General features: G+C 44.1%; 1 protein-coding gene and 1 long non-coding RNA gene across 2 annotated transcripts; both read left to right on the plus strand.

The window, feature by feature from the left end:
* Positions 1–580: 580 nt before the first annotated feature.
* Positions 581–9,003, plus strand: POFUT2 (protein O-fucosyltransferase 2). The gene is made up of 8 exons (XM_005430636.2): positions 581–872; positions 1,926–2,070; positions 2,364–2,474; positions 4,659–4,725; positions 6,145–6,270; positions 6,828–7,008; positions 7,254–7,377; positions 7,658–9,003. Exons 1-8 carry the CDS (start codon positions 581–583, stop codon positions 7,809–7,811), a joined length of 1,200 nt encoding a protein of 399 aa, XP_005430693.1. The 3' UTR covers positions 7,812–9,003.
* Positions 9,004–13,291: 4,288 nt separating this feature from the next.
* LOC115948971 lies at positions 13,292–16,995 on the plus strand. The gene is made up of 3 exons (XR_004082688.1): positions 13,292–13,425; positions 14,690–14,774; positions 15,497–16,995. It is a non-coding gene; the product is annotated as an uncharacterized LOC115948971 (long non-coding RNA).
* Positions 16,996–17,593: the final 598 nt, after the last annotated feature.

Raw genomic sequence — 17,593 nt, forward strand, 5'->3', positions numbered from 1 at the left:
CAGGTGAGCAGCGGCGGCCCCGCCGCGTCCGACCCCGGGCCGGTCCTGCCCCCCGAGATCTCCCCCGCCGTGCGGTGTCCCCGCCGTGTCTCGGCCATCAGATGGTAAAGGGCCTCCTTCGCCTACTGGTGCTTTTTTGGGTCGGTTTTGGAAGGTGTCATCTCAGCTGTCCGAGAGCTTTGGTCTGTAGAATGTCCTGTGTTGTAACGAACCCCACAGGGATTATCTAGCTCCCAGATGCATTGTTTTCTTCTCCTCCGGAGCGCGCCCTCCTGCCTTTGTGTCCAGCTTACAAGAGTTAGCCTGGGTTATATGCCCGCGGTTTCACCATTTTCACCACGCACTCCACATTACCCTCAGGATGAGCAAGGTTCTTCACTCCTTGACCCACTGCAAGAAAGGCTCCTTTCATGTGCCCTCTTGCCAGGAGACCCTAGTGGCCCCTGCAGCACATACTGCTCTGCCTTCCCATACTTCTTCCCCTTCCGAGTACCACAAATTCAAAAAGAGGAACAACTTTCTTCCCCACAGTTTCATCACAGGATTGTAGGGTAAAAAAGGAAAATGTGTAATAGCCTCAATGTGCTCCCAGAAAAAATGGTATTCCTTTGTTCTCCCCAGATACCTTTTATATGATGTAAACCCCCCTGAAGGGTTCAACCTTCGCAGAGATGTCTACATTCGCATTGCTTCCCTCCTAAAGACCCTGCGGAAAAGTGAAAACTGGGTGTTGGTTCTGCCTCCCTGGGGACGTCTTTATCACTGGCAGAGCCCTGATATCCTCCAGGTCCGGATCGCTTGGTCCGAGTTCTTTGATATCCCAAGCCTCAACAAGAACATCCCTGTCATCGAATATGAGCAGTTCCTTGCAGGTGGAGTATAGGATCATGCAATCTACAATTAATTAAATATTTGACATGGTTTCTTAAGAGGTTTGTCCTTATAGGGGCTTTTATCCTTTTTTGTAAAAAAAAAAATCATAGAGGTGGCAAGAGGAGGGATGGGAAGGAGTTTTGCTGAGCTACACAGTCACTAGGATGGAATAACCCAATTACTTGGCAGCTTGTTTGATGTAGCACTGCTGCCCCCTTGACTTCTGGGACTCTCGAAGATGGACAATTAATACCTGTGGTTAAATTCACCTGTAGTGTTTCTGTGTGGTTTTGACCATAATGACAAGACCATAAGGAGAGAGGCAGCTTGTTGAAATACAGACAAGCCACCTTTTTCCTGGATATGGTGGTTGGGCAGTAAAAGCTGTAAAGCAGGTTCTTCCCTTAACTTACTTTTTCATTGTTGATACTGCACATACTTGAAATATCCCTTGCTCTTTGTGTCAAAGAGAAAGGCTTTCCATAAGAAAGTGAAGTTGGTTCCTTTAGGATTTAATGCCATGTTGAGCTAATCACCAAATGTTCGATTGGTGAACACTGCACACTGACACGTTCAGCAAAGGAAATAAAGGCCACCAAATGTCACACTGCTGCGAAGAGCTCTGAAGGCAGAGCTGTTCCCTGCCTGCCAAGAAAATGCTTGTTGAGAGCCTGAACTTTAGGAGAAGAAGGGCTTGTACTTGGCATTTTTCTTGGAGGCACTCCTCCTGTGGCAGCTGCTTACGGCACTGAAAACCTGTGTGCTTTACCCAGCACAGTGGTATGTTTTACCCAGGTGACAGTGATTCTGTTGCATTTGGCATATTAAATCACACAGACCTGGGTGGGATAGCAGGTGATCACATTGCCTGACCCTTTTAGCTTTTCTGGCTCTCACAGAACTTCCTTTCCTTCTTTATAGGGGAAATGGAGAAGAGAGAGTAGTGCAATATTAGCATTTCTAGCAGATTTTTAACTGTAGCTAATGCTTGTTCATACCTTTACGGTGTGGGTTTTAATGCTTACAAATCCTTTGCTTTGCCTTCTGTTCAGAGTCAGGTGGGCCCTTTATTGAACAGGTTTATGTGCTACAAGGCTATGCAGAAGGATGGAAAGAAGGAACGTGGGAAGAAAAAATAGATGAAAAACCATGCATTGATCAGCTGATGTACTCCAAAGACAAACATGGTTACTACAGGTAACATCAAGCATTCCTTCTGGTCTTTTCAGTTGTATTCAGAGAGATATTTGCCTACTGTAGATATCTGGGTGCTTGGAGTTCACTTTGTTTTTAAAAAGCCCATGAATAGTAAAACGTTGTATTGATATGAGAAGATCTAATTCTATAAAGTTGTTGCTACACTGAAAAGCAGCATAAAGGAGGTGGCTGGTTTATTTGCATCATATGTAGTTTTTTAGGATGTTTGGTTCTATATATGGCATTAATTTAAAATACAAGCCTGTGAACCAATCCTTTGTGTTCCCATTTAGGGGCTGGTTCTGGGGTTATGAGGAAACACGAGGCCTAAATGCCTCTTGCTTGTCTGTCCAAGGATCTGCCTCTATTGTGGCTCCCATGCTTCTGAAGAACACTTCAGCACAGTGAGTTGCCTTGTATAACTGCATATTGTTCTATAATTGTTGTACAACCCCATTGCTAGGTGGGAAGAGCAAGGGGAATTTAAAGGGTTGTCCACTGTTGAGATACTTCACCACTGAATTATTGTACTCTGTTAAAATAATAAAAAAGAAATTTACAGTGCAAGAAACACTTAACTGTAAGTTTAGTTAAAGATTGCAGTGCTCAAACCTAAGAGTAAATAGCCTTGAGCTCCTTTATATTCCTTCTCAGGCAGCTTTTGTGACTCATACCTCCAAGGTATCATCAAATAATCCCCTAGATCATGCAGTGTAAGAGATGCTAAACCATCAGCTGTTCCATATTCTACTCCACGGCACATGTAATTTTACATCTCTGGCACATTCACCCTCAGCAGTCTCCTCTGCAGTCCTGGAAGAGTTCTGACTCCATTAGTTGCTCTCCATGTGAAAGCCATTCCATGCCTTTGGCTGTCACCACTGCCAGTCTCCAAACCTTATGGAACCAGTTAAGCAGGATCCTGCACACTGTGTGTGGGTAAACCTATTACATTGCAGTACAAATGGCATGTCCTGTCAAGCACTCTCTTCTTTTTCTGCTAATTCTTGAGACACAGGTTCCTTATTTTGACCTCTGAGTGTTGCCTTGATGTTGGCATCAAACTGTCCTCATTCCTGACCATCAAGACCTTTAGTTATTAAATGAAGCCAGGTTTTGTTGGGTTTTTTTTACTACGCTCACTCCTGTGTTAGAGTGTGGTTTTTTACTATGCTCACTCCTATGTTAGAATTCATCTGCCACTTCACTGGCCAGTGATCAGATTTCTCTGATTCTTCATAGTTGGCCTTAGCTGCTCTGAGGAATTTAAAATAATTAAGCCGTGTCACCTACTTTCCTGCCCTTCTGTAGATTGTTTAGGAATATGGTGAAGAGACCTTCCACTTGTGACCTCCATCTGCAATGAGAACTATGCGTTTATCCCTGTCTCTAAACTTTTTTTTTTTAATCCATGCAAGAACCTTTCTGTGCCAAGTTTTAAGAAAACTTTTAATGAAGGCTGTCAGGAAATCTTGTTAGGCAATGTTCAGTGAGATGTCCCTTATCTTCATGTGTGCCAGTGTCTTCAAGCTACTATGATTGTTCAGAGCTCTGATCTCCCATATTGCCCTTCTGGCTGGGCAACCAGTTGTGTTGCCCTAGGACTGGATTTTTACCCCTCAAGTGTGGTCACTTCAAGGAAACTTTTCAATGCATTTCAATTAGTAACCTCAATCACCTACAATCATCCTGTTAGATGTAGTGCTGCTTCTTCACCAGCACAGTCTAGTCTGTTTCCAGGTGATTTAGGGCCTTCCGTGCAGGTGTCCAGCTGATGATCAGCAGTGGTAATCCAAAGTTGATTGGTTATTTGCTTCCTCTCTTTTTAGTAGAAGGAGATGCAGATAATGATCCCTTTTAGCAGAAGCATTTCTCTGTGTGTTTTCTTATCAGTGTGCTCACAAACTAAATCTACATCTCTTATGCTCTGGAATACTTGAAGCTCTCAAAATCTCTTCTCTTAGAACTTCGATAGTGCAGTTATGTTTCCAGTACACAATCCTGAACTGTGTTTATTTGTGAGAAGGGCAAGCTGCTGTCTACTACCACACATTTTGGTAATGTCTCTGTGTTCTTTGATCTGTTGTTTTACTGTAGGACGTTTTATTCTACATGTGGAAAACACCTTCTCTGGGTTTGCTTTCATGATCTTCTGCTTGCTCCCAGAGGCTGTCGTGTGCTCTGAGGCTGAGCATTATCACACAGGTCACTTGTCCCCTTTGGATCACTCTCCCTGTTAGAAATCTAATTTCTCCTATAGCAACTATTACAAAGACTGTGAGGGGTGGTTAATGCTTGTTAGTGTTTAACTTCCAGAGTCAGGATACCATTTATCAGGGAAGAGAGCAGGCACAGGGAGTGACATGGTTCCCTTCTCTCCCTAGCAGACTGTGGGTCACAATTTGCCTTGTAGAGAGCTAGCATTTGTCTCCTAGGAGCCTCATTCCCAGGAGCCTGTCCGTCATTCCCCGTGTTCCTTTAGCAAACAGACTATAGTCTGTGCTTTATCTTAGCAAATGTGTAAAGAAACGTCATAATGTAAATTCTATTCCTAAGGGAACTGCACTCAGTTTTACAATTTTCAATAGGTCAGTGATGTTAGACAGAGCTGAAAACCTTCTTCATGACCACTACGGAGGGAAAGATTATTGGAATGTGAGTATTTTACAGATAGCTTCTCTAGACTTTTTCCCTGGCTCTGCTAAAAATTCAGTAACCAATGTGTGCTTCAGTTTTGCCTTGGGTTTCTTGTCTTGTGCCTTCTGTTTCAGCAATGTGTGCTAACATGGTTTTCAGGCTGCTGTGGATTAATGTGACAGGAATTTGCCCTGCTGTCTTGTGCCTAAAGGCCTAGGGCTGCAGGTCATGGTGATTAAAAGGACCTCCCCTGTATAACAGATCTACAATCAGAAGGGAGCAGTTTCTTATTTAGTCAACCTCAAGATTAGTCTTTTCTAAAGAATTCCGTAAAGTGCTCATTATTGTCCCAAATCCCTCCCCACTGGCTTCAAAGGCAAAATTCCCATGGGTTTCAAGGCAAAGGTCTATGGTAAATAATTCCTTTCATAAAAGTTTTAAGAAAATGTTGAAGTTCAGACACAGGAAAATGGAACATGCTATGGAGTGCTTGATATAGTTGAAATTCCTAAGAAAAACTGACTGACTGTCGTGATACTACAAAACAAATTACACGGACCTCAGTCTTGTAAATATCGGGCTATTCACTTGAGATATGGCATGTTTCCAGAAGTGGACCAAACACTAGTTTGCTAGCCAAGAATTATTCATTGAGAGTGACCTCTCAAAGAAAGAAATGCAAGCATATTTGAGTGTGACTTGTCTTGTAAAAGGAGACATGAAATCCACATGGCTCTATAGCACACATTTCTTAGCAGTGGCACTTTAAACATTGCCCCAGTGGTTTTGCCTGATGTCCAAACAAAAATTTTCTCACTGCGAAATGGGCCCAGGGCCTCTTCTCTTTTTTTCCATGTTCCTCTGAGAAGCATCTCTCCGTTCTGTTTCTTTGCAGACAAAAAGGGAAAGCCTGGGATTTCTGTAATTCTTTTGCCTGTTAATAAAAAGGCTGCTTGTGGCTGTGTGCAGCGGTAACTGCATCACAGAATCTTAGAGGTTATTACTCACAGGTTAAGGAAATAATTCCTTTTTCGTCATTTTTCCACTGAATTGCCTCGGCATGTCTGTGGCTAGATACATAGTATTTTTAAACCAGGTTTTATTCTTAAAGGTGTTTAGCACACTAAAGTGTTTGCCCAGCTTTTGTTTCCAGAAGTGAGGTATATTGCTAGGGTGTTTAATTTGGTGTATCATGTGTTCTGTAGTGTAAATAACTGCAGTGTCCTCCCCATACCTGTGTATTGCAGGGGCAGGTGAGTATGCTGGTTATAAATATGGTGATAATTAGAAATAAACTATTAAAGCTTGGATAAAATCGTTGCTTAGAGTACTGCAGAAGTAACTGTATCCTGGAAGTGCTGTGTGTGTAAAGCTGTCTCTACCTACTCATTTTTAGCTCTCCTTTTTCTGACTCAGTGTCTGCTCTTACTCCAACAGACCCGTCGGAGCATGGTGTTTGCTAAACACCTCCGTGTAGTGGGAGACAAGTTTAGGAAGAAATACCTTCAATCCACTGATGAGGCAGACAGGACTCAGTACAAGGAGGACTGGACACAGATGAAGGTAAAATCCTTAACAGTCTGTTTCCCATAACAAATATTTTATTTGTGTATTCCTGGCTGTGTGCTGCAGGACATATTGGAAGGTACACGTGAGCAACACCCTTCTGTTCACATCAAGGTGGACACACATGTTCCTCGTGCACCTTCTTCTCCCCATGTGACACAAGCTAACAGAGTCTGTTGAGGTGTGCCTGACTGGTTCTGAAGGCCAGGTCTTTGTTGCCCTCATTTCAGTAAAGGAAACTTGAATTTCTTCCTGTTTTCAGCACTACGTGTGGGTGTAAAGTTCAGCTGTGACCTGCCAGTTGAGGATTTATTTGGTCAAGGAGAGGAATTTTTGCTTACAAAGATTTGGCACTCCAGTTTCTCTTGCATGATGGTGGCCACCCAAGATCTAAATGTTGCAACAACTATCCCAAACTACTTCCAGTCCATACTTGACAATTTCTGTCTGCAACTAGAGAGATTCTGTGCCTAATACAGAGATGATTGCATTCAGGTTTTTCAGTGTGAACAGTGATGCTCTCAAGTTTTAAAGTTTCAATCTTTCTCTCGTAGGTTAAGACAGGCACAGCTCTAGGTGGCCCATACCTTGGGGTTCATCTCAGAAGGAGAGACTTCATTTGGGGTCACAGAGAAGACGTGCCTTCCCTGCAAGGAGCAGTAAAGAAAATCCATAGCCTCTTGGAGACGCTTAAACTTGAAAAAGTTTTTGTCGCCACTGATGCTGTTGAGGAAGGTAGGCAGATCACAGTCACTTCAGGATTGGTAACTTCTGAGGAGTGCAGCAATTACCACTGGCTCCCCTCCCTCCCTGCAACGCTGTGAATTTTGGCAACTGAATTTGTAAAACTTGTTGGTAGATTCTGGTGTCACTTGCTCTGTAACTGTTCACCTGGGATTTCCTTAAACAAACACATTGTGTGATAGCAGTGAGTTGCTGTTCATAATGTAGAGATAAATTCATATCCTTCCTTTTTTAAGAGATTGAACTGCTCAAGAAACTGCTGCCTGAGATGGTGAGGTTTGAACCCTCTCTGGAGGAGCTGAAACTCTATAAGGATGGGGGCTTAGCTGTGATTGACCAGTGGATTTGTGCACATGCAAGGTAGCAAACCTGACTTTTATTCACCCAAAGCTTATTATTCAGCACTGTCACAAAACTGAATATGATTTTTGTCCCAAGGTTGTTTACAAATAGTGTAAGACATTATATAATTGAGATGTGTATAGTAGATGTATAATGGTTATATTATGTGTGTATATACAATAATTTTCTTACCATATCATTTCACTGAACAGTGAAGTTCATTGAACTGAAATCTAATTACTTGCATTTTAAAAACTTGCCCTCCCCTCACAAACCCTTTTTTGATTTTTTTCCACAGATATTTTATAGGCACCTCAGTTTCAACATTTTCTTTCCGAATCCATGAGGAAAGGGAGATCTTGGGATTTGATCCAAAAACAACTTACAACCGATTTTGTGGTGAAACAGAAAAAAACTGTGAGCAGCCAGCTCACTGGAAAATTGTATATTAAACACAGAGAAACACAAAGGTTTTGATCCTGTTAGAGTTCAAAATTTTTGAGGAAAAATCATGGGGAATTACCTGCTTTGGATCGATGTATGACCCAGTCCTGTATTCTCAGTTCCCGCTCCCCTTCCAGCGTGGGTGTGCCATGGGGTAGCTGTACTGCTCAGTGTCTCTGGACCTCACAGCATGTCTGTGTGGCTGCTGCACCTGGGTCCCCAGTATGCCCTGCGCTTGCTGCCACGTGGTCCCACATGCACCAAATGGGTTGCTACCGACCACAGGGGCCTCTTGGCTGCAGAGCTCTGATGGGAAGCAGCAAAACGATGCCCAGGATGCGGCAGTTCAACGCAGCCTCGCCTGCTGGAGCATTTCTTACCTGTGTCTATGGTTCTCTCTGTGGGTCTGTGGTCATTTTTTAACTGCAGGGCTGGGGGTCCTGGCCATGTCACCAGGAGTGCTCACCCTGGGAGCACTAGTCTCAACCCAGGGAGGAACCAAGCTGCCACTGGAATAAAAGTGGGGGGAGCTGCTCCCACTCTAAGGGCCTGCAAGGCCCATCTCTTGGGGATTCATCTTTCATGTGAAGACACATTGCCTCACATGGTGAGGCATTTCTTCACATGGTGAAGAAAGAGGCTGGTACCTGGTGGAGCAGGGCCAAGATTCCATTTTCCAGAGGCAGCTCTCTCCTCTGCCTGCTGCAGCACTGGCCAGGGGAGGGGTGGGCGTGTTCAGCACTGGTGCTGGAAGGGGAGCAGTGCTCGTGGCCCTCTCAGGAGGGTCCTGGTTGCTTCAGGGCCTTGCTTTTCCACTGGTTTGTGTCCACAAAGGAAAGACATGCAGAAGGCAGAACCATCACCGCAGCCCTGTACTCAGGAGTCCATCAGCCTTCCCCACAGTGAAGGTGGTTAAACCCTTCAACTACTCTGCAGAACTCAGCACTACTGCAAAGGAGAGCAGCAGTTTATCCGCAGGGGGCTTCTGACACATGTTGCCCATTATGTGTCTGGAGGAATCCAAGTGCTTATTTTGTGTCTCTCCAAGTGTGGCCAAAGCCACACACACAGAGCCATAACAAATTTTCGCACTGTACCAATAAAAACTAATAACATTATTTCTTAGACAACTGTTGGGGATAAAATTCAATGCAAAGAAAAAATCTAAATATAAAAAATCAAGATGCTGGTGCACACTGATACAGTGTTTCTGCTTTTGAGCTCAGTTAATGGTTTTTTTCTTTCCTCCTTCCCTTCTTGTGTGAGCTCCCTTTAATTTTGTTATGTTTGCATTTTTGTCATCTATTTTTAGCTAAATAATACTGATAGTGTCAGTCATACAGTGCCCAGGATTCATCTCGTAAGTCAGCCCTGCTGCTCAGGTCTCAGCACATCAGGGTGCAGCCCCTGGTGCTGGTGTTCCCAATCGCTGCAAAGTTTCAGGCAAGTGTTTAAAGTGTCCCCTTGCCGTTGGCTGGTGTCCAGCAGTGCCCCTTCATCACTATTGAGTCCCTTTCTGGTGGCCCAGGTTAGCCTAAGCCTCTAACACTCTCTGGATTCATGAGACTGGGGATTCCAGCATGCACCACAGAGGATTTTTCAGGGAAGTCCCTTGAGCCCCAAATCCATGCGAGTCCAAAGCAAAAATCCCTGGGAGCTGAAGGCAACAGGATGCTTCTTGAGAATTTTGAAGTATTCGATGTGTCCTAAATGTTAGGTTTGAATGAATGCCAGTTGTCCAGGATTGTGTGTTTGGAGTTGCTGGTTTAGGGATGGCCGGGTCTGGATTTGGATTTGTAGGCACCGAGAGTTCCTTGTGTCACGTTTAGGTTTGGATCTGTGGGACTTGTTGGAGAAAAGAAGGAAATGGAAATGCACAGCTCTGTTCTTGGAGAAATTATCAGGATGGGAGAAAAGAGGGTGTGGAACTGCTGGGAGCTCCTGGAGTGAGGGAGAGGATCCAAGGATGGGAAGCAAAAGCTGTGAAACAAAGCCCAAAAAGGGGCGGGGCAGTGAGGGCACCATGGGGGAAAGAGGGAAAGAATCCCTGCTCCAAGAATCCAGCAGGGGCCCGGGGAGGATCATTTTCCATCCACTGGCTCTTGGTGGAATCCTAATAGTGAAGGTCAAGGAAAATGGTTCATTTGTTATTAGGTTTGGAATGAAAGGTGCCCTTCCAGAGGGGAATATTCACCTGTTAAAATTCTGTTGGATAAAGGAAGAGAGGGAGGAAGTAGCTGGGGGATGAACAGGTGGCTTTCTGGTGGATGGAGGGAAAGACATAGGAATGGGCTTTTATGTAAAATGTTCCTCACGGGTACCATCAGGAAAAGCCAAAACTGCCCTTTTTTCCAAGCTCTGATATTCTAGAGGAGTAAACAGTGGTTAGCGCATCTATTGCTATGTTCCTTGTATGCCCAGTGCTTTGTTGGGAAGAGATAATATTAGGAAATGAACAAATCCAGGGATGTAATTCCTGATAGTAAAGCCCTGCAAGCCCAGGTTTTCATATTCTTCCAGCACCCAAAGGCAACAGAGGGAATCCTGGAGGAAGTGGAAAATGTTGTCACTCCATTGACGGAACTCCTGGGACATTGAAAGCAGCAGAAGCCGTAAGAACAAAGTTGGAACCAGACTCCAGCTGGGTAAGGCAGACACCAAATCCTTTGGGATTAGAACTGGGCAGGGGTGAGAAGAAGTAATAGCTAAATTTGTACCTCCATGGATTCCTGAGAAGGATCCCAGCAGGGAAGACTAGAGGGATACTCCACAAGAAAGTCCAAACTGGGGACTGTTCCCAGATGGGGGCAGCGAGCCTTGGAATTGCCTGAAAGGAAGAAAGAGGGATCCCTTCAGCACAAGGATCAGCTGTCGAACATGGTGATGTTATCAGACGATTCCTCAGGAGTGTTTAGTTCCCAAGCCAAGTCAATCTCCTGCCTTGTGAAGCTCAGAAATCTTGGAAGAACCCAACTAATGTAGGGAATGGACTGGCAGATAAAACTGCTGGGGAATGGTAGGGAAAATCATCCTAACAGAGGGCCTCCTTTTGTACAGGAATGGTGCAAAAATTATCCAAGAGAACAGGAGTCAAATGGGATTTACAGATTCCTTGGAGACCACAATCCAGTGGGAAGGCTGAGAGAAGGGAACAAAGCCTGCAAATGAGCCAAATCTGCCAAACATCTCAAATGGCCACATCCTGGCGTTGCTGAGGAATTCAGCTAAACTCCAAGCAAAAGATGAGCCCCTATGGAATCCTTAATGGGAGACTATATCCAGCTGTGACTCTTCTGGAGAAAGCCCTGGGATAAGTTATCCCAGTTTCAGAGAATATGTCATTTCCTGGGGAAAACCGCTTTGATCATTGCCTAACTTTATTGTTTGAGCCTCAGCAGTCACCTGGGATATCCAAGTCCATTCTTCCCAGCAGGGAGACTGGGAGTTTGTCCGGACATGGAGAATTTCTGAGAGAGCCCCGGAGAAGAAAGAGGGCTCCAGCTTTGTTGGTTTGTGTCATAACCCATCCTGTCTGCCACTCCTGTTTGATCCCAGTGGATTTGTCCTCAGGGCTTCAACCTCAGCAGCACCAACTGCTTGGAGTTAAGCACCCTTTGGGACTTCTTTTCCATCTGTCTTGGTTTGGAAAGACAGGTGTCTGCTAAGGAAGGCAGGAGACTCCCCTGAAATGGAGAATGTAAATCTCCTCCCTCCAAATTGTTATAAATTTAAAATTAAGGGGCTCTCAGGCAAAGATAGGGGAGTAGGAATAATAGTTCTTTATTAGGGAAGAAAATAAAAATGAAATAAAAAATGCAGTAATACAAAACAGCACTGACAGAGTGAGAGTATGGCCTGACTCCCTGTGTGTCAGGGTGTTGGTAGCAGTCCCATTAAAGGGTGGCTGCAGTCCTCCTGCAGAGACAGGTGTGGTTCTGCTGAAGCAGTGATCCTGTAGAAGGGTGGAGTTTCCCTCTGAAGATCCAGTGGTGGTGTAGATGGGCCTGGTCTTCCTCTGAGAATCCAGTGGGAAAAGCCCAACTGTGGTGTTCCAAATTTCAGATTATATCCAGGAAGGAATGTTTGGCTCCTCCCTCTGGGCGGAGCTTCTCACAATGTAATTTTATCAGCTATGCAGTGACACTCACTGGCCCATTAACAGAAGATACCTCCTGGAGGTTGTGGAAGAGATAAAGAAAACTGCCCAATTAACCGAAGATAACTGCCCCACCTCTAACAGATGGTGATAGATTACACACCCACAGCTGCACCTTCCAAACTAAAACACCATGGAACCTCTCCATCCTGCCCTTCATTCTGTTGCACACAGAGGGAAAACCCAAGACTCCATTATGTCCCCTCTGCCATTCACTTTGCCTCCCCATTTTCTGTGAGCTTTCAGCTATCCAGGCTTGGATGTGAATTAGGCAGAGCCCCCTGGAAGCTCAGTTCCAGGTGGGATTAGAGCAGTACTGGAACCACCATGGATTCTCCCAAGGTTTAGTGTGAGGAGCTGCATCTTGGGATGGGTTGAGATTTTGTGCTGTTAAGGGGTTTTTTTTCTGTTTGCTTTTTGGGCCACCTCAGAGAAAGAGCTGAAAATCAAACCAACTGAAGGGGATCCACAAATTCCTTTCCAGACCTTCAGAGGAGGCACAAATCCATGTGGAGCTGAGGAAGGTGGGAATAACTGAGACTCAGGACTCTGGACTCGATTCTTTTAAGGCGTTTGGAGGTGCAGGAAATGCCAGATCCCAAAGGAATTCTGTGTCTGTAACATCAAGTGCAACCCCTTTAAAGCAAAGTCCTCTGAATGGGGTTTTCCCAAGGATAGACGCAGATGGGACATGGAAAAGCCTCAGTGAAGATTTCCAGCCTTGACTCCACAGCTTTTGGAAAAGCTTAGTAGCCAAACAATATCAAATTTCTATCAGATTTGTATCAAATACGTACGGTGTTTAAATCTTGGACTCCTCAATTCCCTGGGTGGGAAAGTCCTTGAAGTAGCCAAGCTGAGGCATTCTTGAGAGTACCAAGAGTTGTGTCCTTATGATTCTTAATGCAATATTTAAATAGTTACTATTGAGTTGAGACAGTATCAAGGGTATTTGTTAGAGTGGCAGAAATGTTTTTTCACCTGGACGTGTGTTGGGATAACCAACACTCCTTATGTCAGAATGAACTAGTCTTCCTTCTTTTCCCTTTTTTTCTTTCTAGATTGTGGATCATTGGGGAGAATATTTGGGATAAAGAATTGAAAGACACAAGGGAAGCTTCATGTTCCCAAGGGAATGCTTTAGGTACCACATGCAGCTTCTGAACTACATGGATAATCCCGGCTCCCACAGAAACCTTCCAAAGCTGGAAGGGACAAGGAAGAAAATTCCAGGAGCAGTGGGAAGTGCTTTCTCCCGGGTCTGGATGGCACTGAGGTCAGAAAGAGTTCTAAATAGTCCTGGGCTGGCAGTAGGAGAGGCACAAAGAATAAGTCAGTGTTCCCGGAGTGGCTGCCGTTCCCTGTGTGTGGAGGGAGGAGGTCCATGCTGGAGAGTGGGAGAAAGGTCCCTGCTGGTTGCTGTGTCCTCGGTGGGCAGAGAGCTCTGGCCTTGGCCAGATGGGCTGGTGAGTATTGGATCAATCCTGCGTCCTTTTGAACGAGTTGTTGTAATGAGTCATTTCAGCCGGCTTTAGTTCAGTTTCTTTTTCACAAGTTTCTGATTGTTTTGACCCTGACATTGCCGAACCCTTAAGTTTGCTAAATTAACCCCGAAAAGGTTCAACAAATCAGTGCTGAGGGAATTGGTGATTTGATAGCTGGGAGCTTATGGCCCTTCAAGGCCACATTGGGTTCACCCCCTGATTTTGCTGCTGAGGGAAAATCCAAGTTAAGACTGATCAAAATAGGAAGCAGTTCTTTCATCAAAGTCAGCTTTACAAACCTTTGTTCAGGATCTAAAAAAGATGGGAATACCCTTGGCAGAAAAGTGCCTGTGAGGCAAAGCAGGCTTAAAATGCCTGTGAGAAGAAAACCCAAGAGAAATGGCTGCTGGCTCCTTGAGATCCTGGCTTGCCAGGCAGGTTTTGTACTGGACTGCAAGGCAGTTCTCCTGCCTCTGCCAGGGGTGGCATCCCACTGGAAAGGGGAGAGGAAAAAATTCCCCTTCTTCTTCAGCACAGCCCTGGACCAGGAGTGGCTTGCCCTTATCCCAGAGTTATCCTGCTTCTGACCAGGATCCTTCTTGTACCTTGTGTTTTCCAAGCTCCCTGCACTGATGGATCTAAACAAGGAGAACAATCCCTGCTCATTCTCTTCTCCATCCTTAATGTTCCCAGGCCCTGCATAACCCTGGCTACTCCCTGTCTGACTCCTCATCTCCATCCCACCTTCTCCTGGTTACATCTTGGCCTGAGATGTGTTTAGCAGCAAATCCATTCCTTTAAAGGAAGCCAAATGCAAAGAGCATCCAGCTGCACAGAAGTCTTTAGAAAAGGAATGCAAACATGCAAAGAATGGCTCTGTCTTCCTGCATTTCCTGTTGTTTTTCTCTGTCCAGTTTTGGAGGGCTTTCTCTCCATGCTTTCCTGTGATCCGGGTGTGTCCCTTCCTTTTTCCAGATCCAGTCAAAGGATTGAACTGACTTGTGGGACCTAGGATAAGAATGGCTTTGCTAAAATTGGGGAAACAATGCTAGAAGAAAAATGAGCTTCCTGTGAATGCCTGGAATAAAACCACTGGGAAAGAGCACTTTTCTATTTGATTTGGTGTCACCTCTCCTTTTCTAAGGCTAAAACTCCATGGCGAGCAATCTGAGCCAAAAGATGAAATGCAGGAGTCTTTGATGCCACAGTGGGCTTGACTTCCCTTTTCTCCTCTCTTTGAGGACAGGAAGAACCACTGAACTTGTACTATCCTTGCCAAGAGCTTTGGTGTTTGAGCAGCCAAACCCAACCTGGTCCTGCCCATGGTGTGGGTAAGTCACAGGTTCCTCTTCTCCTCTCTGCTGTGATGAACTGTGTAAAAATGCCATTTCCAACAGCCTGGTCTGCTGGAAAAGGGGAGAAGGGAAGAGAAAGTGTGGTGCCACAGCTGTGTCCCACCAGGTTGTGTTTCCTTCCCTCTGAGGACAGAGTCACTGGGCCGAGATGGGATTGCTGTGAGTGCTTAGGTGAGCAATCCAGGGAACAGAAAGCTTGGAACTGCAGCTGCTGCTGGAACCAGTGCCTTAGGTCTGCTTCAGGTTGCAAAGATCAGGTCCTACAGTCCCAGAGTGATTGAGGGAGAAAAAGGAAACTCGTGTAATTCATGTCAAAGCTTCTGTTCTTCCTCATACAGTCTTTAAATTCTGCACTCTGAGTGACTGTCCAATATCTTTCTGACAAGACTTGTCAGAGATTTAGATGGAGGAGTTGAATTTGGGTCCATTCACTACCAAATCTTGCCAAGCCTGAAGGCCTGAGGTGATGACTGCTCTCAACAAAGGCTCTTTATTAATCCTCTGTCAGATTTCCCTCAGCACTGGGTAGGAAAGGTGAGGGTTTGGATCAGGAATTCTGCAAGCAGGGCTTGTGTGACCCTTGGCTTCCTGTGTGTGTGTCAGTGAGCCAAAATCAGGAGCAAAGGTTGGTTTGGTTTTAAGAACTTCAAGTAACTTTAAAACAAAATAAATCAAAATTTTCTTTTTTTTAATTTTAGATGCTGGAACTGCCTTTCTGGATGTGTGCTGAGCTCTCGCTGCTGTGAACTGTGCGGCCTTTATTGCTGCAGGGTTCTATTCTTCTCACAGAGAAATTGGAAATATTTATTAATTAGAGTGCAGAGATGTTTTCTGAAACCTTTCCCTTTTTTCTGCCTTTTAATGGTAGATCTTCTCTTTTTGCCTCTGAATTTATGGTGATTCTCAGATGTCATTTACTGGCCCAAATTCCTTGCAGCTCCTGGGGCAGAGAGAAGCTTTTCCTGTTGCCGAGGTTCAGCGGGAAAATGATACTGTGTGTCGCACCTCCTTCATACATTGAACTGCTCTTTTTATCTTAGAGCATAGATTTAGTTGATCCTTTTTCAACAGAATGTAGCAGGCTGAACTCACCTGAATTACTAAACCATGCTTTAGATAGTTGAGGTTTTTAAAGGAAAAAAAAAAAGCTAACAACAGGCTTTTCATCGCCATACCTTTAAGGAATGACATGAAACAGTGTTTCTAGTCACACTATTGTTGTAGATGGATAATAAGATAATTGGCTCTCGCGATTAAAAGATAACTATTGTGTGAATATTAAGAAAAGCTTTAAGTGATGTATGTATAGTTATGTTATTGTAGTTTAGCTGTCCTCTCTTCTCCCCACAGTTCCCTTTCCCCCTGTATTGCAGCCATCAGGCAGCCTGGGCTGTCCAGGACAGGCACAAAGAAGCTGCACAGGTGTCCCTTGCATGGGGCAGCTGGGAATGGAAAAGCTTGGGGGTGCTCAGGGGGTGGGCATGGCAACACCTGAGCTCCAATCCAGTTACAAAGGAGTCTCCACTGATAAATGGCAAAGAAGAGCGGACTGACAGACTTTGGGAGGGACTGGGGCTGGCTGATGCAACCCCCAGGGGTATAAAAGACTGAGCACCCATCTTTGAAGACAAACCAGCCATGTGGTATCCATGAGGGCAGTTCCCAGCGCTGTGAATTTTTCCTTATGTAGTCCTTTGTTGTATTTTTGTTAAGGTTTAACAAACCTTTTTAAATTTTCAAGTTGAGCAGTTGTTTCTCACACTATTAAACAATGCGTGACTGTGTAGACCAAGATAAGAAGTAAATATAAACAATGTTTAGAAGCACAATAAACAGCTTTTGCCAGATTCACATGGAATCATGCAGAGTCCTCTGTCTTCCCTCCTCAGTGTAACACACCCTACAGCTGTTGTGTTTAGTGAGGTAACAATCTCTTTTAAAGTACTATTTTCTAAATCAATTTAAGATTATTAAAGGAAACATTTCATGTCTTGGTTAGGTTTCACAGCTTACATTTAGAAAATGACACATCTCTGTGTTTGTAATATCTTTTCTTGAGGTATTTGAGTAAAGTCATAAGTGAATTTCCACTCTAAGGCTCTCATAGATGGTTTACTGTGTACATCTGGAGCTTTTGGATCTCTTTTGTGAAGGTTTCTCCCCTTGGTCATGATGGATATATACAATATTAACACTATTCAGCTGCATTTGTAGAATCCTTTTGTAAAGTTAAAATATTGAAAATATAGTGTAAAATCAGTGTAAGAGATGACGCACTGTAGGTTTCATAGAAGTGAAAGGAATTTATGTTACTGTTAACATAATTCTTATCATTTGCAGAGATGGTGAGAACAATACTGGCTTAATTAAACATGGACAACAATATCTGGTAGAAAGGGTCTCAGATCTCAGTTTCAGTCTGCCTCACTTGATGGTACCTTATTAGACAAGCGAATATAAAGTGTCCATTTTGGTTTGGGTGTCTGTTTTCCTCTTGGATGCTGTGGTACTTAAGTTTGGCAAATTAGCACTTCCATAAGCATTCATTTTGCAAAAGTCAGTTTTGGATAATAGTTGTGGACTAAGACAATAACATTCCTTTGTATAAATTGAATAATACTTTAAAGAAATGAATAGGCTAGGAGTTACGTACGAAAGAAACCAACAAGCATTGTTGAAAGAAAATGTGAAATGTTACTGAAATGCAAAACACTTTTGCTAATAGCTGAAACTGGAAGGTTTTTGGAAGAGGAAAACAACACTTTACTGAAAATAAATGCATATTTGAGAAGAGA

Source organism: Geospiza fortis, unplaced genomic scaffold (genome assembly GCF_000277835.1).
Source record: "Geospiza fortis unplaced genomic scaffold, GeoFor_1.0 scaffold474, whole genome shotgun sequence".
Taxonomy (NCBI): Eukaryota; Metazoa; Chordata; class Aves; order Passeriformes; family Thraupidae; genus Geospiza; species Geospiza fortis.

Bases quoted from the DNA above. Each gene is read 5' to 3' on its own strand.
- POFUT2 (XM_005430636.2), top strand. From the start codon at position 581: ATGTGCTCCCAGAAAAAATGGTATTCCTTTGTTCTCCCCAGATACCTT. The intron at 7,009-7,253 runs GTAGGCAGATCA...TCCTTTTTTAAG, and splicing joins CACTGATGCTGTTGAGGAAG to AGATTGAACTGCTCAAGAAA. The intron at 7,378-7,657 runs GTAGCAAACCTG...TTTTTTCCACAG, and splicing joins TGGATTTGTGCACATGCAAG to ATATTTTATAGGCACCTCAG.